The following is a 19,652-nucleotide window of genomic DNA, read 5'->3' as shown; positions in this document are numbered from 1 at the left end:
TCGAAAGGCATGAAAAAGTGAGGGTATAAATTTTTTTGTAGATATTCAACGTTTTTTAGAGTTTATATGATTCCTCAAGATAAAAGCAATTGCGGGAAGGCTACAGTTCCTCAAAAACGACAGATTAACATTATTTATCGAGAATTTACTATTTTTATTCTTTTTTAAGATTTGCCAAAAAATACATCAGAAAATCAAAGGATATATCCCATGAAAAAATTACTAATAATTAAAAAAATATACCGATAATAACATGACATCATTAATTCAATTTTTAATATGCATCTTCTTTATGTGCCGTCTTCTACCGAAGGTTGGCGACCATCAAACGATAGGTTTCTCTGTTTTGTGACGCATGTATTATGTTCGCAGCTTCTGGTATTTGAAACCATTCTCTCAAGTTTCTTTTTAATATGCATATTTTATTTAATATAATATACAGGGTGATTGATTAGTGGCGTAAAGCTCAATAGATCCGCTATAGTAATAGATAGCAATAAAAGTTAATAACAAAAATTTTAGCCACCTTTGAGCTTCACTTAACAAAATTAGTTATATTGTTACAGGGTGTTCTATAACACAGTGTCAGACCAAACTTATGTTTTTTTAAATGGAACACCCTATATTTTATTTTAAATTCGAAATCCTGTTAACTTCTCCATCACAAAAATATAAAGGTTTGTTATGTTATACAGGGTATTTACAACGTTATAACCAATTTCGTATGAAAATCGTAACAAGTTCAACTCCCTGTATAAATAAAAATAAGCACAACAGCAATGGTTTATTCATGCCATATTTTTTTATTTATTGTCAAAATTTTCAAGAATTATTGACATTGCTAATTTTCTTTATATCAAATACAGGGTGTGTCAAAACGCAAGTACATTATTTTCTCAGTAATGTTAAATGGAACACCCTTTATTTTATATCATTATTGAAAGTAACATTACCGTACTTTAATTTTTATATGACATTCCTTATGTCCAAATTTATTAGTTTTCGAGATGTTTTCATTTTTCAGAGCAAATTATTTTAGGTGTCTAAATTTATCTAAATTTTAAGTAAGCCATGACTAAATTGACAATTGACGATTACTGATTATCAATCCGGTAATCAATGTAACAATGTAGCAAATAAAGAAATAAAAATAATTTATTAGTAATACATTTTACAAAAAAAACACAACCACAACAGGCAACATTTTTGAAACAATTAAAAACTACTTTTTTATGTAAATGCAACAGATAAAGAAAGAAAATTAGTAATATACATTTTACAAAAAACACACAAACACAAAATACAACATTTTGTGAAGACAATTGGTACTTTTGTATGTAAATGTAACAATGTAACAAATAAAGAACGAAAAATAATTTATCAGTAATACATTTTGCAAAAAAAACATGTTTGAAGAAATTAGAAGATACTTTTAATAAAATATTTTTAATATTTAATTACATAAGGTGTTCAAAATTACCTCCTAACACATTTATGCACGCCTAAAAACGATCATCGAATGAGCAACTTACTCTAAGAACCATTTGTAAATTAACACATCGAAATACACTTTGTATTCTATTTTTCATCTCATCCCTTGTTGTTGGAGGTATTTTATAAACTACATTATTAACGTAACCCCAAAAAATCAGTCCAGTTCTGGTGATTTGGGTGGCCGCGCTACTGTCCATTGAAAAATGAAAATATCTCGAAAACTAATAAATTTCGGAATGGGACGTTTCATCGCCGCTGTTTCGATGCCGCCGGTTCATCGCCAGTCCATTTCATCGCCGTCATATCTCGCATTTCCTAGAATTCCTAGAATTAATACTAAAAATAATTAATAATTGTAACTGTCGAAAATTCGGAAATATATCAGATAGCGATTAATTGACTGGCGATGAATCGGCCGGCGATGATTCGGCCGGCGGTGAACTGGCGGCATCGAAACGGCGGCGATGAAACGTCCTAGACTCATAAATTTAGACATAGGGAATGTTATCTAAAAATTAAAGTACGGTAATGGTACTTTTCAATAGTGATATAAAATACAGGGTGTTCCATTTAAAATTACTGAGAAAATAATGTACTTGCGTTTTGACTCACCCTGTATTTGATATAAAGAAAATTAGCAATATCAATAATTCTTGAAAATTTTGACAATGCGTAAAAAATATGGCATTAATAACCATTGCTGTTTTGCTTATTTTTATTTATACAGATGAGGGAGTTGAACTTGTTACGATTTTCATAAAAAATTGGTTATAACTTTGTAAATACCCTGTATAACTTAACAAACTTTTATATTTTTGTGATGTAGAAGTTAACAGGATTTTGAATTTAAAATAAAATATAGGGTGTTTCATTTAAAAAAATATAAGTTTGGTCTGCCACTGTGTTATCGAACACCCTGTAACATTCTAACTAATTTTGTAATGTGAAGCTCAAAGGTGGCTAAAATTTTGTTATTAACTTTTATTGCTATCTATTACTATAGCGGATCTATTGAGCTTTACCCCACTAATCAATCACCCTGTATATTATATTAAATAAAATATGCATATTAAAAATTGAGTTAATGATGTCATGTTATTATCGGTATATTTTTTTAATTATTAGTAATTTTTTCATGGGATATATCCTTTGATTTTCTGATGTATTTTTTGGCAAATCTTAAAAAAGTTTAAAAATAGTAAATTCTCGATAAATAATTATTACTATCTATTATTGCTATCTATTACTATAGCGGATCTATTGAGCTTTATCCCATTAATCAATCACCCTGTACATGTATAATGTATACTATTCTTCCATGTAGGTATTTATTTTTCTTAATACGTTTGCAAGTTGGTGTTTATATGAATTGGGTCGTTCACGATTTGGTTTGTATGCGTTTTGGGTGTACAGTAGTTGGTATTTGACGACTGGGGGTCGACCGGAGCACCAATATCCTACGTTGCAGCTTTTTTGCGATAGGTGTCGCAAAATAAAACGATAAATTTTTAACATTTTGAACTTGAAAAGTGATTTGTGGTTTATAAAAAATAGCTGATACTCTTTTATAAAATTACCTTAAACTTCCTTATATATTTTAAAACAACTAATAAACTAATAGTCTATAATTGCGACATCTATGAGTTAAATAAACAAGTTCAGTAGTTCAAATGGCCACGAACAGTCATCTGTCAAAACGTGACATTTCAAAAAGCCCAAAGTCATGACCTATATAAATAAATAAATACTGTTTCTTCCATAAACAGAACTCACCTAATTAAACCAAGTGATTATATTTATATAGCAAGAAAAATTTAATTTGAAATATTATTTTGTTTAAATGACGAATTGTGACTAGAAACTGAGTAAGTACATTTATTTAAATTATCTAGAATAGGTAAAATAAGATTAAATAAATTAAATCATATTTAGCTTCAGAAGTCCACAGATACCTGGCAAATATTTGTTTATTTGAACAATTTTGAACATCTAACTAATATAAGGCGTGTAGAAGCCAAGGGATACAAGTGCATTTTTGGTAGTTTTGAGAAAATCAAGTTTTATAACACCTTTCCTAAATTCTACTGCTTGTTTTTCAAAATAGTTAGTGATTGGCTGGGCCTTTTTACTTCAAAAACTTTTATATATAATAACAGTACAATTATTCAGCTTTAAATAAACTTAGCATTTTATAAGAAAGTTTAGAATAAGGATCAACACTTATACCCACTGTCTTACAAGTAAATACTTGGACTGTACTTGTATCTTTATTTTTTAAATATAATATGATTAACAAAACAAAGAATTTTTGTAAAAAAGAAGTAAACAATTGGCATATAAAATGCAAAAAGTAGGAAACACTCTAAACGTAAACTTAAGTAGTCATCATCGCTTTCGAAGCAGTTGTCTGGTTAGTCGGGATCTTCCTGAATATTATCCAGAATATCTTGATCTGTGATTTGTTATCCTTCCCGTTGTTGGTAAGGCAAATTTCTATAAAAGTTGTGATGGATGAAAGGCACAAACAGCATCTACTTTGATTGTGTCACCTATTCGTCCAAGTACACTTGTATTAACAGGTTCTATCCAAGTTATCTAGGATGCTGGCTAACTTCCTTGGATCCAAGTAGTGTAAATAAAATGGCGTCGTTGTCGGAAATTAGAAAACGAGATGTAAGTAGAAAAAGAAAATGGTGTAAAAGATTCATGGAGATATACGATGCTGAGGAAGCATTATGGATTATGATTATGAAATCCAATTATACTTGGATTGTGTTAACCGGCCTAACTAAAATGTGATGCAATAAATATCGAATACATTGTACTACTAATCTAACAAGTATTGACGATTTGGCTGCCAAATGAGATAACTAACACGTGTTTAGTTGTTTGGAGTCCAAGGGATATAAGCCTACTCATATCCAATGGCTGCCAAATGATTACCAAAATACTTTCAGGAGTTAAGTCAAATACCCATAGATGTCACTACTGGTTTTAAATTCACTTGTTTCCTTTGGCCACAACATTAAAATGGGTATTGACTATCTATTTCTGTACTTATCTCCAACTCGACCAAAATTGCACTTATACCCCTTGGCTTTTAGACGCCTCATATTTATAATAAGTCTAAACTGTTCACATAAAAATGTAACAAAACAAATTCTTGTTTTTTTTTTAGAAAACCATGTCAAGGGAAGATGTAAGAGAAGAAGTGTTAGAACTTATGTCCAAAAAGGACAAAATAGAAGCAGAAATTAAAGACTTAACATGTATATTGACACAAAACGGAGTAGGTATGAATGAACCCTTAGTTGATGATCAAGGTTTTCCAAAAAGTTCCATAGATATTTACCAAGTGAGACATGCCAGACATAGAATTATCTGCCTACAGAACGATCACAAAAGCCTTATGAAGCAAATAGAAAATGGTCTACATGGGTACTACAGTGCAACTTCTTTGGGTTCCAACTTGAACAATGCTGTGGCCATGGAAACAGATCTGTGTGATGCAGTAGTTCATACTGAACCTTTCGCTAAGGTTACCATTGTTAGCGATAATTCTCCAGCTTATTTTGCTGGGATAGATGTTGGTGATCTGATAGTTGAGTTTGGTTCAATAAATAAAACAAATTTCAAACTCATCACTGATATAGGTACCTTAGTGCAGCATACTGAAGGAAATCCCTTGAATGTTAAAGTTAAAAGGGGAGACAGGTTTTTCACACTTCAGTTAATACCCAAGAAGTGGATCGGAAGAGGATTGTTAGGATGTAATATTGTTAGTTTATAGTTTTTAATGTTTAATAAATATCTTTTTGTTTAAATCAAGTATTCTCTTGTCATTATATAGATTTTGTTTTAACACGTTAATGAGAGACTTCCTATATCGGTTCCTAGGGACCGTTTAATGTGTTAAGACCTGTTTTTTAGCAGTGTGACATTTTATTGGAAATCTACTTTCAGCTTGAATTTTTGATAGTTTTTTTTCCTCTAGTTGGCTTACTGAATACAAAAAGTTGTAAATATCATTGTTTTCTAACTAAATATACTTCCACCTTGAATTGTTGATGCATTAACAGTCTTTCTTTTTCTGTACTATTCTTACTAAATCCAAAAATATGTAGATATTCTTTTTTAACTAAATATATTTCCAGATTGAATTTTTGATGTAATATAGTCTTTCTTCTTCCCTAGTTTTCTTACTAAACTCCAAAAGTCTGTATATATTATAATTTTCTAACTATACACACCTCTACAATCGAATTTTTGATGCATTATATAGTATTTGTTCTGCTCTGGTTTTCAGCACTGAATCCAAGAAACTTTAGAAATTATTGTTTTGTAACGAAATAAGTTTTCAGCTCGTGTCTTTGATGGACGTGTCTTTGTTTCTTCCTAGTGCCCTTATAAGATCTCAAAACCTTTGGAAATAAATATTTTTAAACTAAATATATTTTCAGCTTGTATTTTGACGCACTACATACAGTCTTTCTTCTTCCCTGGTTTTTTACTAAACGCAAAAATTCTATATTATTGTTTTCTAACTAAACCTACTTCTACACTCGAAATTTTGATGCACTATAGTCTTTGTTCTGTTCTGGTTTTCTTATTGAATGAAAGAAATTTTAGAAATGATTGTTTTAGAATTTTATAAAATACTCCTGTCACAGACATCTAAAGGTGGGAAACTATGTAATGTAATGTTAATTAATACGTTTATAACGATAATTTCCACCTCCACTAGTTTCATCTCTTTTTGATTCGCAATGTACATACAGTGGAACTCCGATAAGTCGGCCCCCGATAACCCGGCAGTCCGGCTAACCCGGACCGATTTTCATCAGATAAACATTTTGATTTTAAATATTTTGTATTTTGACAACGACCTGATTTGGGCGTCGAAACGTTAAATAAATTATTTTTCAATTTAATTGTGACTTATTTTATCAAAATAGTTAATTATTAGACAAACCTTTCAACAATAAAAATGTATCTAATATAATATTTGAGAGTTAATGTGTGTGTGTGTGTGTGTGTGTGTGTGTGTAATTTGAACTATACCAAAGTAAACATGACTCATAGCACACGCCGCAGAAACAACAGGCACCTGTCTGTAGTACCTATTCCTTTTTATTTCAAACTGTCTTAGCATTGTTTAGGAAAGACTATTTAAAAAATTCTTTTATAAACAATGGTCTTTAGTTTTCACTGTTCTTAAATAACATTACATCGTTGTGACTGTATTGTGTGTCTTGTATTGTTCGCTTCCGTTTGCTTACGTTTGTGTTTGGTGTTTTTTTTAGTAATTTTGATGTGTAGGTACTGTGCATATTTATAAATATATTTCATGTTATTTCAATTCTAACGGAGTTTATCTGTAAGTATACCGTATTTTATTAATTTCTACCATATTCTCCGGCTATCTCGGATTTTCGATAACCCCGATCGGTCCCGATTAATCCGAGTTATCGAGGTTCCACTGTATTATGTCTTCCACCTTTTGAGCTATTTTGCCGGATATTAGCGCGCTCATCACTGTATATTGTATATATTATTGTTTTCTTAAACATCCTACTTCAACACTCAAATTTTTGATACACTATAGTCTTTGTTCTGCTCTGGTTTACTTACTGAATCCAAGAAACTTTAGAAATTATTGTTTTGTAACAAAATAGTTTTTAGCTCGAGTCTTTGATCGACTATACTCTTTGTTTCTTTCTAGTGTCTTTACATGATCTAAAAAGCTTTGGAAATAATTATTTTTTAACTAATCTAAGTTCACAATCAAGATGCAGTAAAAATAAACAAACCAAGACACGTTAAATGTTACTAGGAGCATTCCTGAATCATAATTTACAATGAATAAACTTTGGAAATCATGATTTGGGATTTACAATGTATGTACATCGTAAATTATGATTCGGGAGTGTTCCTAGTAGCATTTAACGTGTCTTGGTTTGTTTATTTCTACTGTATCTTGATTGTAAATTTAGAATAAATATACAGTAGGAAAAATGAAAGAATACCCATGAACAAACATATAAAACATGCTGTATTTTCCTGTCACTGTGTCACATAAAAAATTGGCCAGCGCAAGTACATGTAATAATTATTGCTACATGTACTTGCACTGGACAATTTTCTTTGTGACATGGTGACAGGAAAATACAGCGTGTTTTATATGTTCGTTCATGGGTATTCTTTCATTTTTTCGACTGTATTTCCAGCTTGTATTTTGATACACCAGGCGAGGAAACGAAGCATTACACCTAGGAATTTTGTACAGTAAGATGAATCGTCATGCAACCTCTTGCATTCGATTCAGGAGAGTGTCGGGAAAGTTTGTGAACTAAATTGATCTACGGCAGATGAAAATTTTCATAAGAAAAATGCATTCAAAGTGCATCTTGAAGAGATGAAAAATGAAAAAATTATAAGGAAGGACATACGGACGGAAACGAATTCAATTTTTATACTCGGGGGTTTTGGAGGTCGTTGAACACGAATTTCATTTCGGCGATGGACTCCAAGGTACCTGGTGCCCAGGGTGAAACGCGTAGCCTGGATTTTTATGTTATAATAAAAATCAATCAATAACCATTACTCGGGGATTTTAGTGGTCACTGAGCACGAATTTCATGACGGCGGTGGTACCTGGTACCCATGGTGGAATTCATCTAGAGTTTTATGTTATAATCATTCAAAATCAGTCAAATAACCATTACTCAGAAGTTTTGGGGGTCGCTGACCACGAATTTCATGACGGCGATAGCCTCCGAGATATCTGATGCCCAGGGTGGAACTCGTCGCCTGGAGTTTTATGTTATAATCATTCAAAATTAGTCAATAATCATTATTCGGGGCTTTTAGGGGCCGCTGAGCATGAGTTTCATGTCGGCAAGTATCCTCCACGGTATCTGGCGCCCAGTGTGGAACACGTCGCCTGGAGTTTTATGTTTTAATTATTCAAAATGAGCCAATAACCATTACTCGGGGGTTTTGGGGGTCGCTGAATATGAATTTTTCATTAGTAAACCATGTACCTCGATCAAAGACCGTCGTGGTCATGAAATTCGTGCTCAGCGGCCAGCAAAACCCCCCGAGTAATGGCTATTGACTGATTTTGAATGATTATAACATAATACCCCAGGCGATGAGTTCCACAATTGGCATCAGGTACATCGAAGACCATCGCCGTCAAGAAATTAGTGCTCAGTGATCACCAAAACCCACCGATTAATAGTGATTGGCAGATTTTGAATGATTTTAACATAAAGCTTCAGGCGACGAGTTCCGCCCTGGGCACCATATATAATTTGAAAACGATCGCCAGCATGAAATTCGTGGTCAGCGACCCCCAAAACTCCCGAGTAATGGTTATTGACTGATTTTGAATGATTATAACAGAAAACTCCAGGCGATCAGTTCCACCATGGGCACCAGGTATCTCGGAGACCATTGGCCTCATGGAATTCGTGCGCAGCGACCACCAAAACCCCCCGAGTAATGGTTATTGACAGATTTTGAATGATTATAGCATAAAAATCCAGGCGACGAGTTCCATTATGGGCACCAGGTACCACGGAGACCATCGCCGTCATGAAATTCGTGCTCAGCAACCACCAAGTATAAAACCCCCTAGTATAAAGATTGATCTCATTTCCTTCAGTATATTTCTTGTTATAAATTTTTTATTTTCCATCTGTTCGAGATGCACTTTGAATGCATTTTTCTTATGGAAATTTTCATCTGACGGAGATCAATTTAGTTCACAAACTTTCCCGACACTCTCCTAAATCGAAAAAGCTGCATGACGATTCATCTTCTTGCACAAAATTCCTAGGTTTTTGGCTTTTTAGTGCTTCTATAAATATCTTCCCCTACACTGTAGTCTTTGTTCTTCTCTAGTTTTCTTACTAAACAAAACTACCACCTACCTTCTTGTTATATCTTGTTTATTAAAGCTTCCGACTCTGCCAGGGGTATCGACGATATCTGGGGGAGGTTCAAAATCCAAATAGCAATAAAGGTAACAATTCTCTAATTTATTTATTATATTAAAATAAATTTATACAACTCTGAAAAATATTATTTACAAACAACCATATAAATTCTAAAAAGGTACAACATGTATTTAATACAGGTCTTCCTGACTATCTCCGAACATTGCAAATCATGTCCCGTTAGCCTCAAGTAACAATAAATCCTAATGAAATTCAAAGAGGTGATTTAAAACTAGACGATACATAAAAATAAGATGAAAACTAAAAGAAAGAAGTATACAAGAATAGAAGAAGTATAAAAGTTATTTACAATTAAAATTTTAAAGGAAAATCCCAGTGATTGACTGTATTAAAAAACATGCGATGAAGTAAAACCTTCTTGTGTAAAATGGTATAAGGACCGCGCAACACTCCTTATGGAAAAGTGGCCCCGGTCAAATTTAACGAAAGTTCGGCCAATGATGGTTCTCAGTGCTTAGATTAAACAGTCCATGGGACCTAGGTCTCAAAAACTATTAGTCTGAAGCTACAGCCTTTTTGAAATTATTGGATTCAAGTGCTCGGTTTACGTTAAGTGCACTAATTCACAGTCAAGTGAACGAAAATGTTTATTATTAAAAGAAGACAGACTAATTTTCTTCACGCAAATTTGCGTCTTACATATGAATTCGTGGTCAACAATAGATGCATCGTGTTTTAGTCTTCAGAAAAGCTTTTAAAAATTCCTAGAAAACTGAAGAATTGCGATAGAAAAGGGTTGCTAGAGCGACATAAGAATGATCATGTTTTCATGAATGCTTCACACTTAACCAATACCAGCATAGTTGCAATAAGCAATCTTTAGGAAACAACTTAACAGTGGCACAAGTTATGGAACAACGACAAGTGCTGCTGCTAGAGCAGCACAAGACATTTCACGTTTTAGAATAGAGTGCGTCTAGGACAGAAACGTCATTTGAAATTTTGATTGAGGGGGGGGGGGGCAAGCATTATATATACAATACATTATATATGAGGTAATGATGAAAATTGATGTATTTTTTGTAAATCTCAGTAATTTTCAGGGCCGCGGGGGGGGGGCCCTATCAAATGACGCCCCTGGTCTAGGAAACATTATATAGATATGTCGACGAAGCAGTAGTTTTTGCAAATAGCTTAGATGGTTTGCAAAGAATAATGTTTCGCATATCAGACATAAGTAGAAAACATGGACTTGATCTCAATACGAAAAAAAAAAAACAAATTAAGTACATGGTAATCCGTAAACACGAAATATTAATTACAATCGTTTATGGAAAAATTTGGTTTAAGTCATCTTTGACTATCTGTATCTTAAGATTTTCCTGATTTCGGTTAGATGCATCATATATTATTATGTCGTCTTAATTAGCGATCTATCAAGATACTTAACATTGGCTTGATGTCTTGCAGAATCTTAAAACTAGAACACACTGGATGAGCACAAGTACCCACACAGTTCATCACCCATTCAAAGAAGGTTTATTGTGCAAAAACATTGGATCGAATCTTGTTGTACCATAGCTCTTTGTATTTGATGATTTTTTTTCTAAAAAAAAACCTTAAAAGAAATTGCATAAGAATTGCATCAGAAAGAAACCTGCATAACGTGCAGAATTTTTATGTAATAACGTGATATATTAGATACTACCGATGCACCAAGTTGACAGTTAAACTGCAAAACCTCGTAAGTCGATTTTTGGTCCATTATTACTTTTATACTTTGTTGGTTTATACTTTTAGAAATATTTTAAACTACGAAAGCTTGTACGTCAATATTTAAATTTAATGGTACTAGCGACATCTACAAAAACCTCATAAGTAAGATTTAAGTTACAAAACCTCGTAAGTTGTATTTTTTATGAGACAAAACCTCGTAAGTTTAACGATAGTTTAAGATTTTAAGTAACAAAACCTCGTAAGTCACTCTTTGACAAAAAAAAAACTATATTACTGAATTTTACTTAATGGTAATGGAAACGTTACCTAAAAGAACCCTACAGAATCAAAACGAATAAATTGTATCTTACATAAAGAAGCCAAAATGTTTTTCGTCTCTCCTCTAAAGTTACATAAAACTGACTTGCGAGGTTTTGTAGTTTAACCGTCGATATGTCAGTGCCGCGGTTCTTAATTTTTTTTTAAATTATAATTCAGCGATATTTTGAAAATAAAATAGTGCTGTTGCTGAGATCAGGTTTATATTCTGCATGCGTGAAAACGTGAGAAGTCTTTTGCGGCTCAGCATTTGTTATGTAACTTTGGTTGCTGCTATTCGGAATAGTCCGGCTGTTATCAGATTTTGAAGCCAAGATATTTTTCTTCTCACTGGTCCTCTGTTTTCAAATACCTTGCCCGTAATTTCGTCTTATCTTCTAATTATTGTAATGATTAAAAAAACCTGAGAAAGTTACAGGACCAAAATATAGGAACAATTCTTTAAAAATATAGTTTTAAATCACCTCACCAGAGCGAGCACTAAAATTTCTATAACAGTTAATTTAATCTTACATTTATACAATAAAATGATATTACAATAATAAAAGTGATAATTTATTATATTTATTTAAATTGTCGATAAATGAAAAAGAAGAAAAGATACGTAAATAGGTATGTCAGAAAATGATATAAATGTATTAATAATAAATTTAACTTGTAAGTGAACTATAATAACTAAAAATAGAAATATGAACACGACTTACTAGAAAAAACATGGCAAGAATGTTGAAATTACGAAAATTTAAACATTATTTGCTGTTGAGAGGGAGTTATAAATCACTACCAAAGGTATATTGATCTGGATAGTGATATTAATTGTACTTGCGTACAAACAATATTACTAAAATAGCAAAAAATTTAGAAAATCATAAATTTTTTAAAATCCTTTGGATTGAAAACCTGGAAAAAGTTTATTAGAACATCTTACGCTAAATATAGATCTGGGCAGTGTTGGCATAGGGTTTTCAACGATTCTCATTTATTTCGAGCTTCTGTCATATGTCGTATATTAATATATACACGGATTATACAACATAATATGACAGAGGCTCGAAACAAATGATAATCGTTTAAAAGCCCTATTATTTGCCTGAATAAAATATTATTGCTGTTTTGTCCCCAAATGAGTACATTTGATTAATTTGATTCCTCTACAAACAATATATCATAAAATAAAAATAATGACAATTCAAATATTGTTGATAATTATTGTTGATTTTTCCTCAACTGAGTACATCTGATTATCTTTATTTATTTTTAAAGTATACATCATAAATAGTTATTAAGGTACCAAGGTTATTATCAATAATACCCGTGGTGCCTTCAACGTTTAATGTCAGACTAAATTATTATTTATATGCAAAAAATTTGAATGAATTATGAATTTGAATGCCCTAGGGCATTATATCCAGAGACATACTTAAGTGACTTCGAAATCACGTCATTATTTGTCAAATAATATACCAGTCGTCGGAGTCGGACATTATTAAAATTATTGATAAAGCAAATATTCTATCCTTAGAATATAAAAGGTTTATTTTATATTCTAAGACTCTATCTAACTTCATTGTGAGCAAACGCAACATGTTATACACAGTCCTGCATTACGTGTGGCCTATCTTTTACTGGCAATAGCCTGGCAAATGTGTTATATTTTTGTAAAATTTTGGAATATGTTTAATTTGTAAAACAATTTGTTTTCAATGCAGATTTCAGTCCTCTACAAATATAATCCTATGACTTTTAATGCAAAATAATTAGGAAATCTGAAATTTATGTTTAACAATAACAATGAAAAAAATGAAGAAACTTATTGCTCAGTTTTTAAGCGCTTTACACACATACCTACTTCGAATTTTTAACTCCCTTCTAATACCAAATAAACTGTAATCTAAATATAGCTTACCAAAAATGATTTTTGTGTATTTTCTACAAATTGTGTCTCTCCTGTTCATTAACTATTTACTATAAATTGATCTACAATTGATGAATTAATTATGTGAAAATGTGAATCTATTTTCAAAAAATAAAAAGAAAACAGCAGAAGAGTCTGAAAGGTGTTTTCTTTTACTTTTTAGTGTTTTCTCTTTTACTTTTTGATCTACAATTCTTGTGTTTTGTGTTTGCTCAGGATGAAAATAAGACAGTTATAATGTCGAAGGACTATGGAGATTATGATACAGGGCGAAAAAAGAGTATTACATTAAAAATAAACAGATTAGTGTGATGCAATGATATAATCCATATATACAAAACGGATGAACACCAAAAACACGATAAAAATACTACAAATAAAAGTACTAAAGTCTATGTAAGAGAATCATTAATATTCAGCTAAGCGGGGTGCTGTTGTTCGAGGTGTGAAATTATATAAACAAGGGATCGTGTCATAAAACAGGTAGATCTCTTGTTTATAGAATTTCACTGCTCGGACAATACCCTCTGAGCTGAATAATACTGAGTCCCTTAGATAGCTTGTTAGAGTATACGAATGACCTAATATTTAATTTTAAAAACAAAACAAAATATTAATGCCGCTCTTGTTCGAATTTCTCCCTTATCTATACAATCTTAATTTACAACAAACTTATCGACTTTATTAATACAGAAATACTTTTCCGATAAGCTACACAGTCTTTTTTCCTTTACAACTTTTCCAATAATTTAGAAACTTTAACAATTTATAATCATCGGATCTTTCATTAGGTAACGTGGCGTGTAGGTAAGTATCGGCAATAGTATTATACACTCCTGGTCAAAAAAATCCGGATATTTGTATTTTGTAAGTTTTTTTTTAATTTTGTCATTTTATAGCGGCTTTAAGCCGGATTTATCATATGACGGGGACGTGGATGACACGGCTGTCTTACGGGACACGTTGAAGAACGTGTAATATAAAAGACATTGGCTAGTTTATCGTACAACAGGACGGAGCAACAACGGTGACGTGCGTCGTCTAATGTTCTAAGGCACGTCGTAATCTCTCGTCGTAAGATAAATTGGGCTTTAATAGGGAGGAAGTAAGCACTAATAATAAAAATAGTAAATCCATAGCAATAAAAACGGTTCGTTCAATGATTGCTTCACCATAGAAACAAAACTTTGACATTTACCAAAAAATGATACAGTAAAACCTCCGTTAACCGAAATAATTGGGGGGAAGGCCGTTTCGGATAACAAGAATTTCGGTTAAAAATAATATTGTTTTTTGTATTCTTCTTGTATCAAATTACATAGTATTGGGGAGATATAGCTGTAAAACATCGTTGTCAAAAGAAAATACCAAAGAAAATAGATTTCTTTAAAAAAATACTAAACATGTTTATTTTCGTTAATTTTATTGCTTTTTTAAATTTACTTTTTATTGACGAAATTATTGAAAGTGTCAGCCATTTCGGTTAAACGATGTTTCGGTTAAAAAGGTTTTAGTTAACGGAGGTTTTACTGTACTTTATCTTGTTTAAGTACTAGCAAAAGATTTTTTGAATTTCTATTGCATTTACGATAAGTTTCACGTTTATTCTGATAAATTCAGATCACTGTTCATTAGTATTTTCAAATCGTGTTAGTATCACCTCAGAAAATAATGCAAAAGTTGTGATATTACATGAAGATGGTCGCAGAAGTATCGTCAAACTGGAGAATACACTAGCACTAGAAGACTGTTCCGTGGTGGTTTACGGAAACAATTAAATGAAATAATATTAATAAAACGCAAACAACTGTCAATAATACATATATTTATTTTTGGTAAAAAAACGTGTTTTGCTAATATCTCGTAAGGGTTTGTTGTTGTTTTGCCCCGCGGGGGTTTTATGACCGACCGACGCCTGCTGGGGTGTGTGAACCGACTCGAGGTTATGAATCGACTGAACGAGACCACAAACACTTTAATCTGTCTGGTGTTCTACCATATGGCCAGATAGGCGACAATTTATTAGATCTGGCGTTTTAAAAACTGAAAACATTTCTGTGGTTTTTAGGAAGTTGACATAACGCGGGTGGCTAATCTGATACCGTAATCTATTATGGAATTTGTGTTTCCCATGAAAAAACCATTAATTTTATACATTCTGGTTTTGTAATTTAGGAGCGAAAACACATGTGAATATTAAATGACCTATATTATTTCGATTAGAAAAGGAAAGTCAATATTTAAAATTAGCAATTAAAAAAATAGTAAAATAATAATTGAAACGTGTCGCCACAAGACCAATATCAGGCAGAACAAGGTGCATGGTGAGTGTGAACGTTTTTAAAGATTACCGCTAAAGAATTTCGCTAGTCGTTTGTTAGAAGATCGAGGAACCATATTTCTGCATCAACTGTAAGAAGAGTCCTGCATGGAAATGGTTTACGTTCTCATAAGCCAATAGCATGCCCTAAATTAACAACAGCTCATCGAGCTAACAGGATGAGATTTACAAATGAGCACAAATACTTGGGACTGTTCAGCAATGAAGATGTTTTCTGATTAGTACAATCTCGAAGTGGATGTGAACGTTTATGGAGGAGACCAGGAGAACGATTTGCACCTTGCTGTATTTCATCCAGAATGCAGTTTGGTGACGGAGGTGTTATAGACAGAGAGGCAGCGCCGAAAAATCTCTCTGAATTTACTAAAGCTAGTTTTTTCACAGTTGATTACCGTGATTGTGTAGAGAAATAAAAGTAGAACAGGTGGAACTGACAGCTTGTCAAAGTTGCTTACCTGCGGAGGTAATCAAATCAATTTCTAAGGCTGAAAATCAGTACACACATTCTAAATTGAATATACATAAAAGTTATTATAGTCGGTCAGCTGTATGAAGGGACAGAGCCGGTCGGTCGGCCCCAATGAATGTACAGGGCTATTCACTATATTTTGACCCTCCTCTAAACTGATTTATTTACAGAATTATAAAATAATGTAAAATACAAAAGTTATTCGATTTTTTAATTATGATCTTTTGACATATATATCGTACTAGTGACGTCATCCATCTAGCCAATCGACTATTTTTTTAAATGAGAATAGGAGTCGTGTGCTAGCTCATTTAAAAGGTTATTCAATTCTCTATGCAATAATATAAACATTACGATCATTATTTATACAGGGTGTCCAAATTTTTTTTTAAATTATTAATTAAATAATTAATTTAATTAATTTTTTTTTGGACATTCTGTATAAACAATCATGTTAATGTTTATATTACTGAATAGGGGAATACCCTTTCAAATGAGCTAGCACACGATACCTATTCTCATTTAAAAAAATAGTCGATTACGTCATCACGCCCAGATGGATGACGTCACTAGTACAATAAATATGTCAAAAAATCCTTACTAAAAAATCGAATAACTTTTGTATTATACATTTTTTTCTAATTCTGTTTAAAGCAGTTTAGAGGGGGTCAAAATATAGTGTACATTCATTGGGGCCGACCGGCCGGCTCTGTCCCGTCATACAGCTGACCGACTATAATAACTTTTATTTATATTCAATTTAGAATGTGTGTACTGATTTTCGGCCTTAGTAATTGGATTTAATTACCTCCGCAGGTTAGCAACTTTGACAAGCTGTCAGTACCACCTTTTCTACGTTTCGCTTGACCGATCGCAGTATGTTTCTCTACACAATCACAGTAAATCAACTGTGAAATAACAAGCTTTAGTAAATTCAGAGAAATTTTTCAGCGCTGTCTCTTAGACTATTATGTGTGGGCGTGGGCGCGTATTTTTTTTAACGGACGTACCGAATTAATATTCATCGAATATTGAACTCTAATAGCAGACAAGTATACGATAGTGTCTAGAGGACGATGTTGTTCCCTACGCGCCTTTCGTTGAGTATAATTTTTTATTTATGCATACCTAAATACTGTCGGAATTCCCGTTTTACATTGGCCAGCTTGTAGTCCTGACATGAATCCATTAGAACATTTATGGGCTATTTTAGGGAAAAGATTAAAAAGAGGCAACCGTTGCCAGAATCGATTCAACATATAACAATAGGGATGAATGAAGAACGGGAACATAGACGGCAAGAACAGATTCAGCAACTTATTGCAAGCATGCCTAGGCGTATTGAAATTCAATATCCGATACTAAACCTAAAGAACATCTAACTAAGGGCAATTAAAAATTATATTTTTGCTTTTGTTTAATTTTTTGAACAATCTTAATTTTTTTTTGCGTTACTTATTTCTTTCTTTTGGGTTACTTATTTTTCCCATATTACTTTTTTAGTGTTTTAAATAAACGATTTCTGTTATTAATGTTTACTTACTGCCCATTTAAACTACTTAACACCTACATAATAAAAAAAAAACATACAAAATGCAAGTGTCCCGATTTTTTGACCAGGATTGTAGAAAAAGTATTTTATATAATATATTAAAGAATAAAAGTACTTTACCTTAGGTAATACGTGTTAAATTACAACTTTTTTGTTTCTATAGGATTCGAACTTACAGACTTCTAGCTTATAAAGCGAATACTCACTACAGTAGTCTGTTGACGACAGTGAGGAATCAGTTACTTTAGTAATTATGGTTTTCAATTTATTATTTATTGACAAAAAGCAAACTATTGTTATAGGAACACCATAAGTGAGTTGGATATTTTGAAGACACAGTTAAAATGTTTCGAAAACTAAAAAGAAAATAATATGCTATGGTGGTATATCTCTCCCGCCTATTGTATCAGTTGCAGTGGTTTACGTTACAGTACTAATCTCAGTAATCTCACTAATAGAGGGCGGTCGCAATACTATACGTATTTGCAGTTTAATGTACTCTTCAATAGAGTAAATCAAAGATGAAAACACAATGCAGTTCTGTCAAAAGGAAAAATTTGTAATTGTGAATATACTTGGTTTTTTCTGTCCAAAACTCAGACCACAAACAAGTCTCCAAATAGCAGAGAAAATCAAATTGGCCAAAAACTGTATAAAATCAGTAAAGACCTATCTTGATGTGGATTTTTGATTAGACCATTACCTACTTTGCTACGAATCTGGAAGAAATATTTCTACTGTACTGGTTTCCATTACAAACTAAAGGTAAAAGTAATACATCTATTGTTAAAGAAGCGATTTCTTATGTCTATGAGGTAAAATGTAGTATTGGTACAATTCTGCGTGAAAAATTTGTTTTAATAAATACTTTGTATGTATGAAAGTGATTCACGATGTGAAATGATTTACCGGTGATTATAAATTGACTATAGCTTTGATTTAAAACTAAGTTCCACTGACGAAACTTCTTGGTTTTATCATCATCACGGACTTCTTCAAGGTGTAGTCCCAGCCTTTCCATCTGAACCAGACGATTCCTACAACATAAAAATGGTAAAAAATATAATTATTAATAGAATTAATATGGAAATTATTATTTATATATTGTTCCCATTTCTTCATGTCCAGACGGCATCAAACCACTTCCTTTGTGGTTTCCCTATTGCTTTCTTCCCCTGTTCTCTTGCTTGCAAAACTCTTGAGATGTTTCTTTCTTGTGGCACCAAGTCATCTGCAAGACCTATGCACTATTGTCTTTTGTTCAGAATCATGCCTCTTGTCTGGATGCTTGCTCCTCTAAGTATTTTTTCTACTATAACTGAACAGATTTAACTGAAATCCTCAAGGTCACTTGCACCGCATCAAAGAATGTCTGTCGTGTCATCTCTTCGCGGTTGCAGATACATGGGTTTTACTGTACTAGGTTGAGTAAGTCTGTTGCTCATTGCTTTAATCCCCTATTGACGTTAAACTGATTTGAAAAACTTCCTTCTATCATGACTTTATTGACTGTATTAATGTCATTTTAACTATTGTATCAGTTTTGATATTCCTAGTGATCTCATTGTATTGCAGTAATTTTAGCATAGACATTTAATCGGTTGTTGTCCTTACATGTCTGAATCCAGCCTGGTATTCTCCTATTATCTCTGATTCATAGGTTTTTATTCTAGCTCTTATAATTTTTGCCAAAACCTTATATACCACTTCTAATAGTGCGATTCCTCTGTAATTTTCAGAGAGTTTTATCACCTTTCTTGTGCATTGGGCACATGAGTGCTGTGTTCGATTGCTCTGTGTTCATTTCTTCGTTTTTCCATATTTTTCTAAATCGAGCTATCTTTTACTGCAGTATATCTCCT

The 19,652-nt window shown here is 32.4% G+C and overlaps 2 protein-coding genes across 2 annotated transcripts in view; one reads left to right on the top strand and one right to left on the bottom strand.

Annotated features, from left to right (window-relative positions):
• Nucleotides 1-3,189: 3,189 nt before the first annotated feature.
• Nucleotides 3,190-5,318, top strand: LOC114330310 (26S proteasome non-ATPase regulatory subunit 9). The gene is made up of 2 exons (XM_028279638.2): nt 3,190-3,359; nt 4,673-5,318. Exon 2 carries the CDS (start codon nt 4,679-4,681, stop codon nt 5,282-5,284), a length of 606 nt encoding a protein of 201 aa, XP_028135439.2. The 5' UTR covers nt 3,190-3,359; nt 4,673-4,678; the 3' UTR covers nt 5,285-5,318.
• Nucleotides 5,319-9,518: 4,200 nt separating this feature from the next.
• The window catches only part of LOC114330293 (angiopoietin-2), a 448,342-nt gene continuing 438,208 nt past the window's right edge, over nt 9,519-19,652 (bottom strand). The window contains exon 7 of the mRNA XM_050656708.1: nt 9,519-18,827. Within this exon, the coding sequence (XP_050512665.1) occupies nt 18,736-18,827 (92 nt within the window). The 3' untranslated portion in view covers nt 9,519-18,735. The remainder of the gene's footprint in view (nt 18,828-19,652) is intronic.

This window comes from Diabrotica virgifera, chromosome 7 (assembly GCF_917563875.1).
Source record: "Diabrotica virgifera virgifera chromosome 7, PGI_DIABVI_V3a".
Classification (NCBI taxonomy): Eukaryota; Metazoa; Arthropoda; class Insecta; order Coleoptera; family Chrysomelidae; genus Diabrotica; species Diabrotica virgifera.
Note: the sequence above shows the minus strand (reverse complement) of the source record. Positions and strands in the feature narration are given on the sequence as shown.

Coding starts and splice junctions, on each gene's coding strand:
- LOC114330310 (XM_028279638.2), top strand. CDS start 4,679: ATGTCAAGGGAAGATGTAAGAGAAGAAGTGTTAGAACTTATGTCCAAA.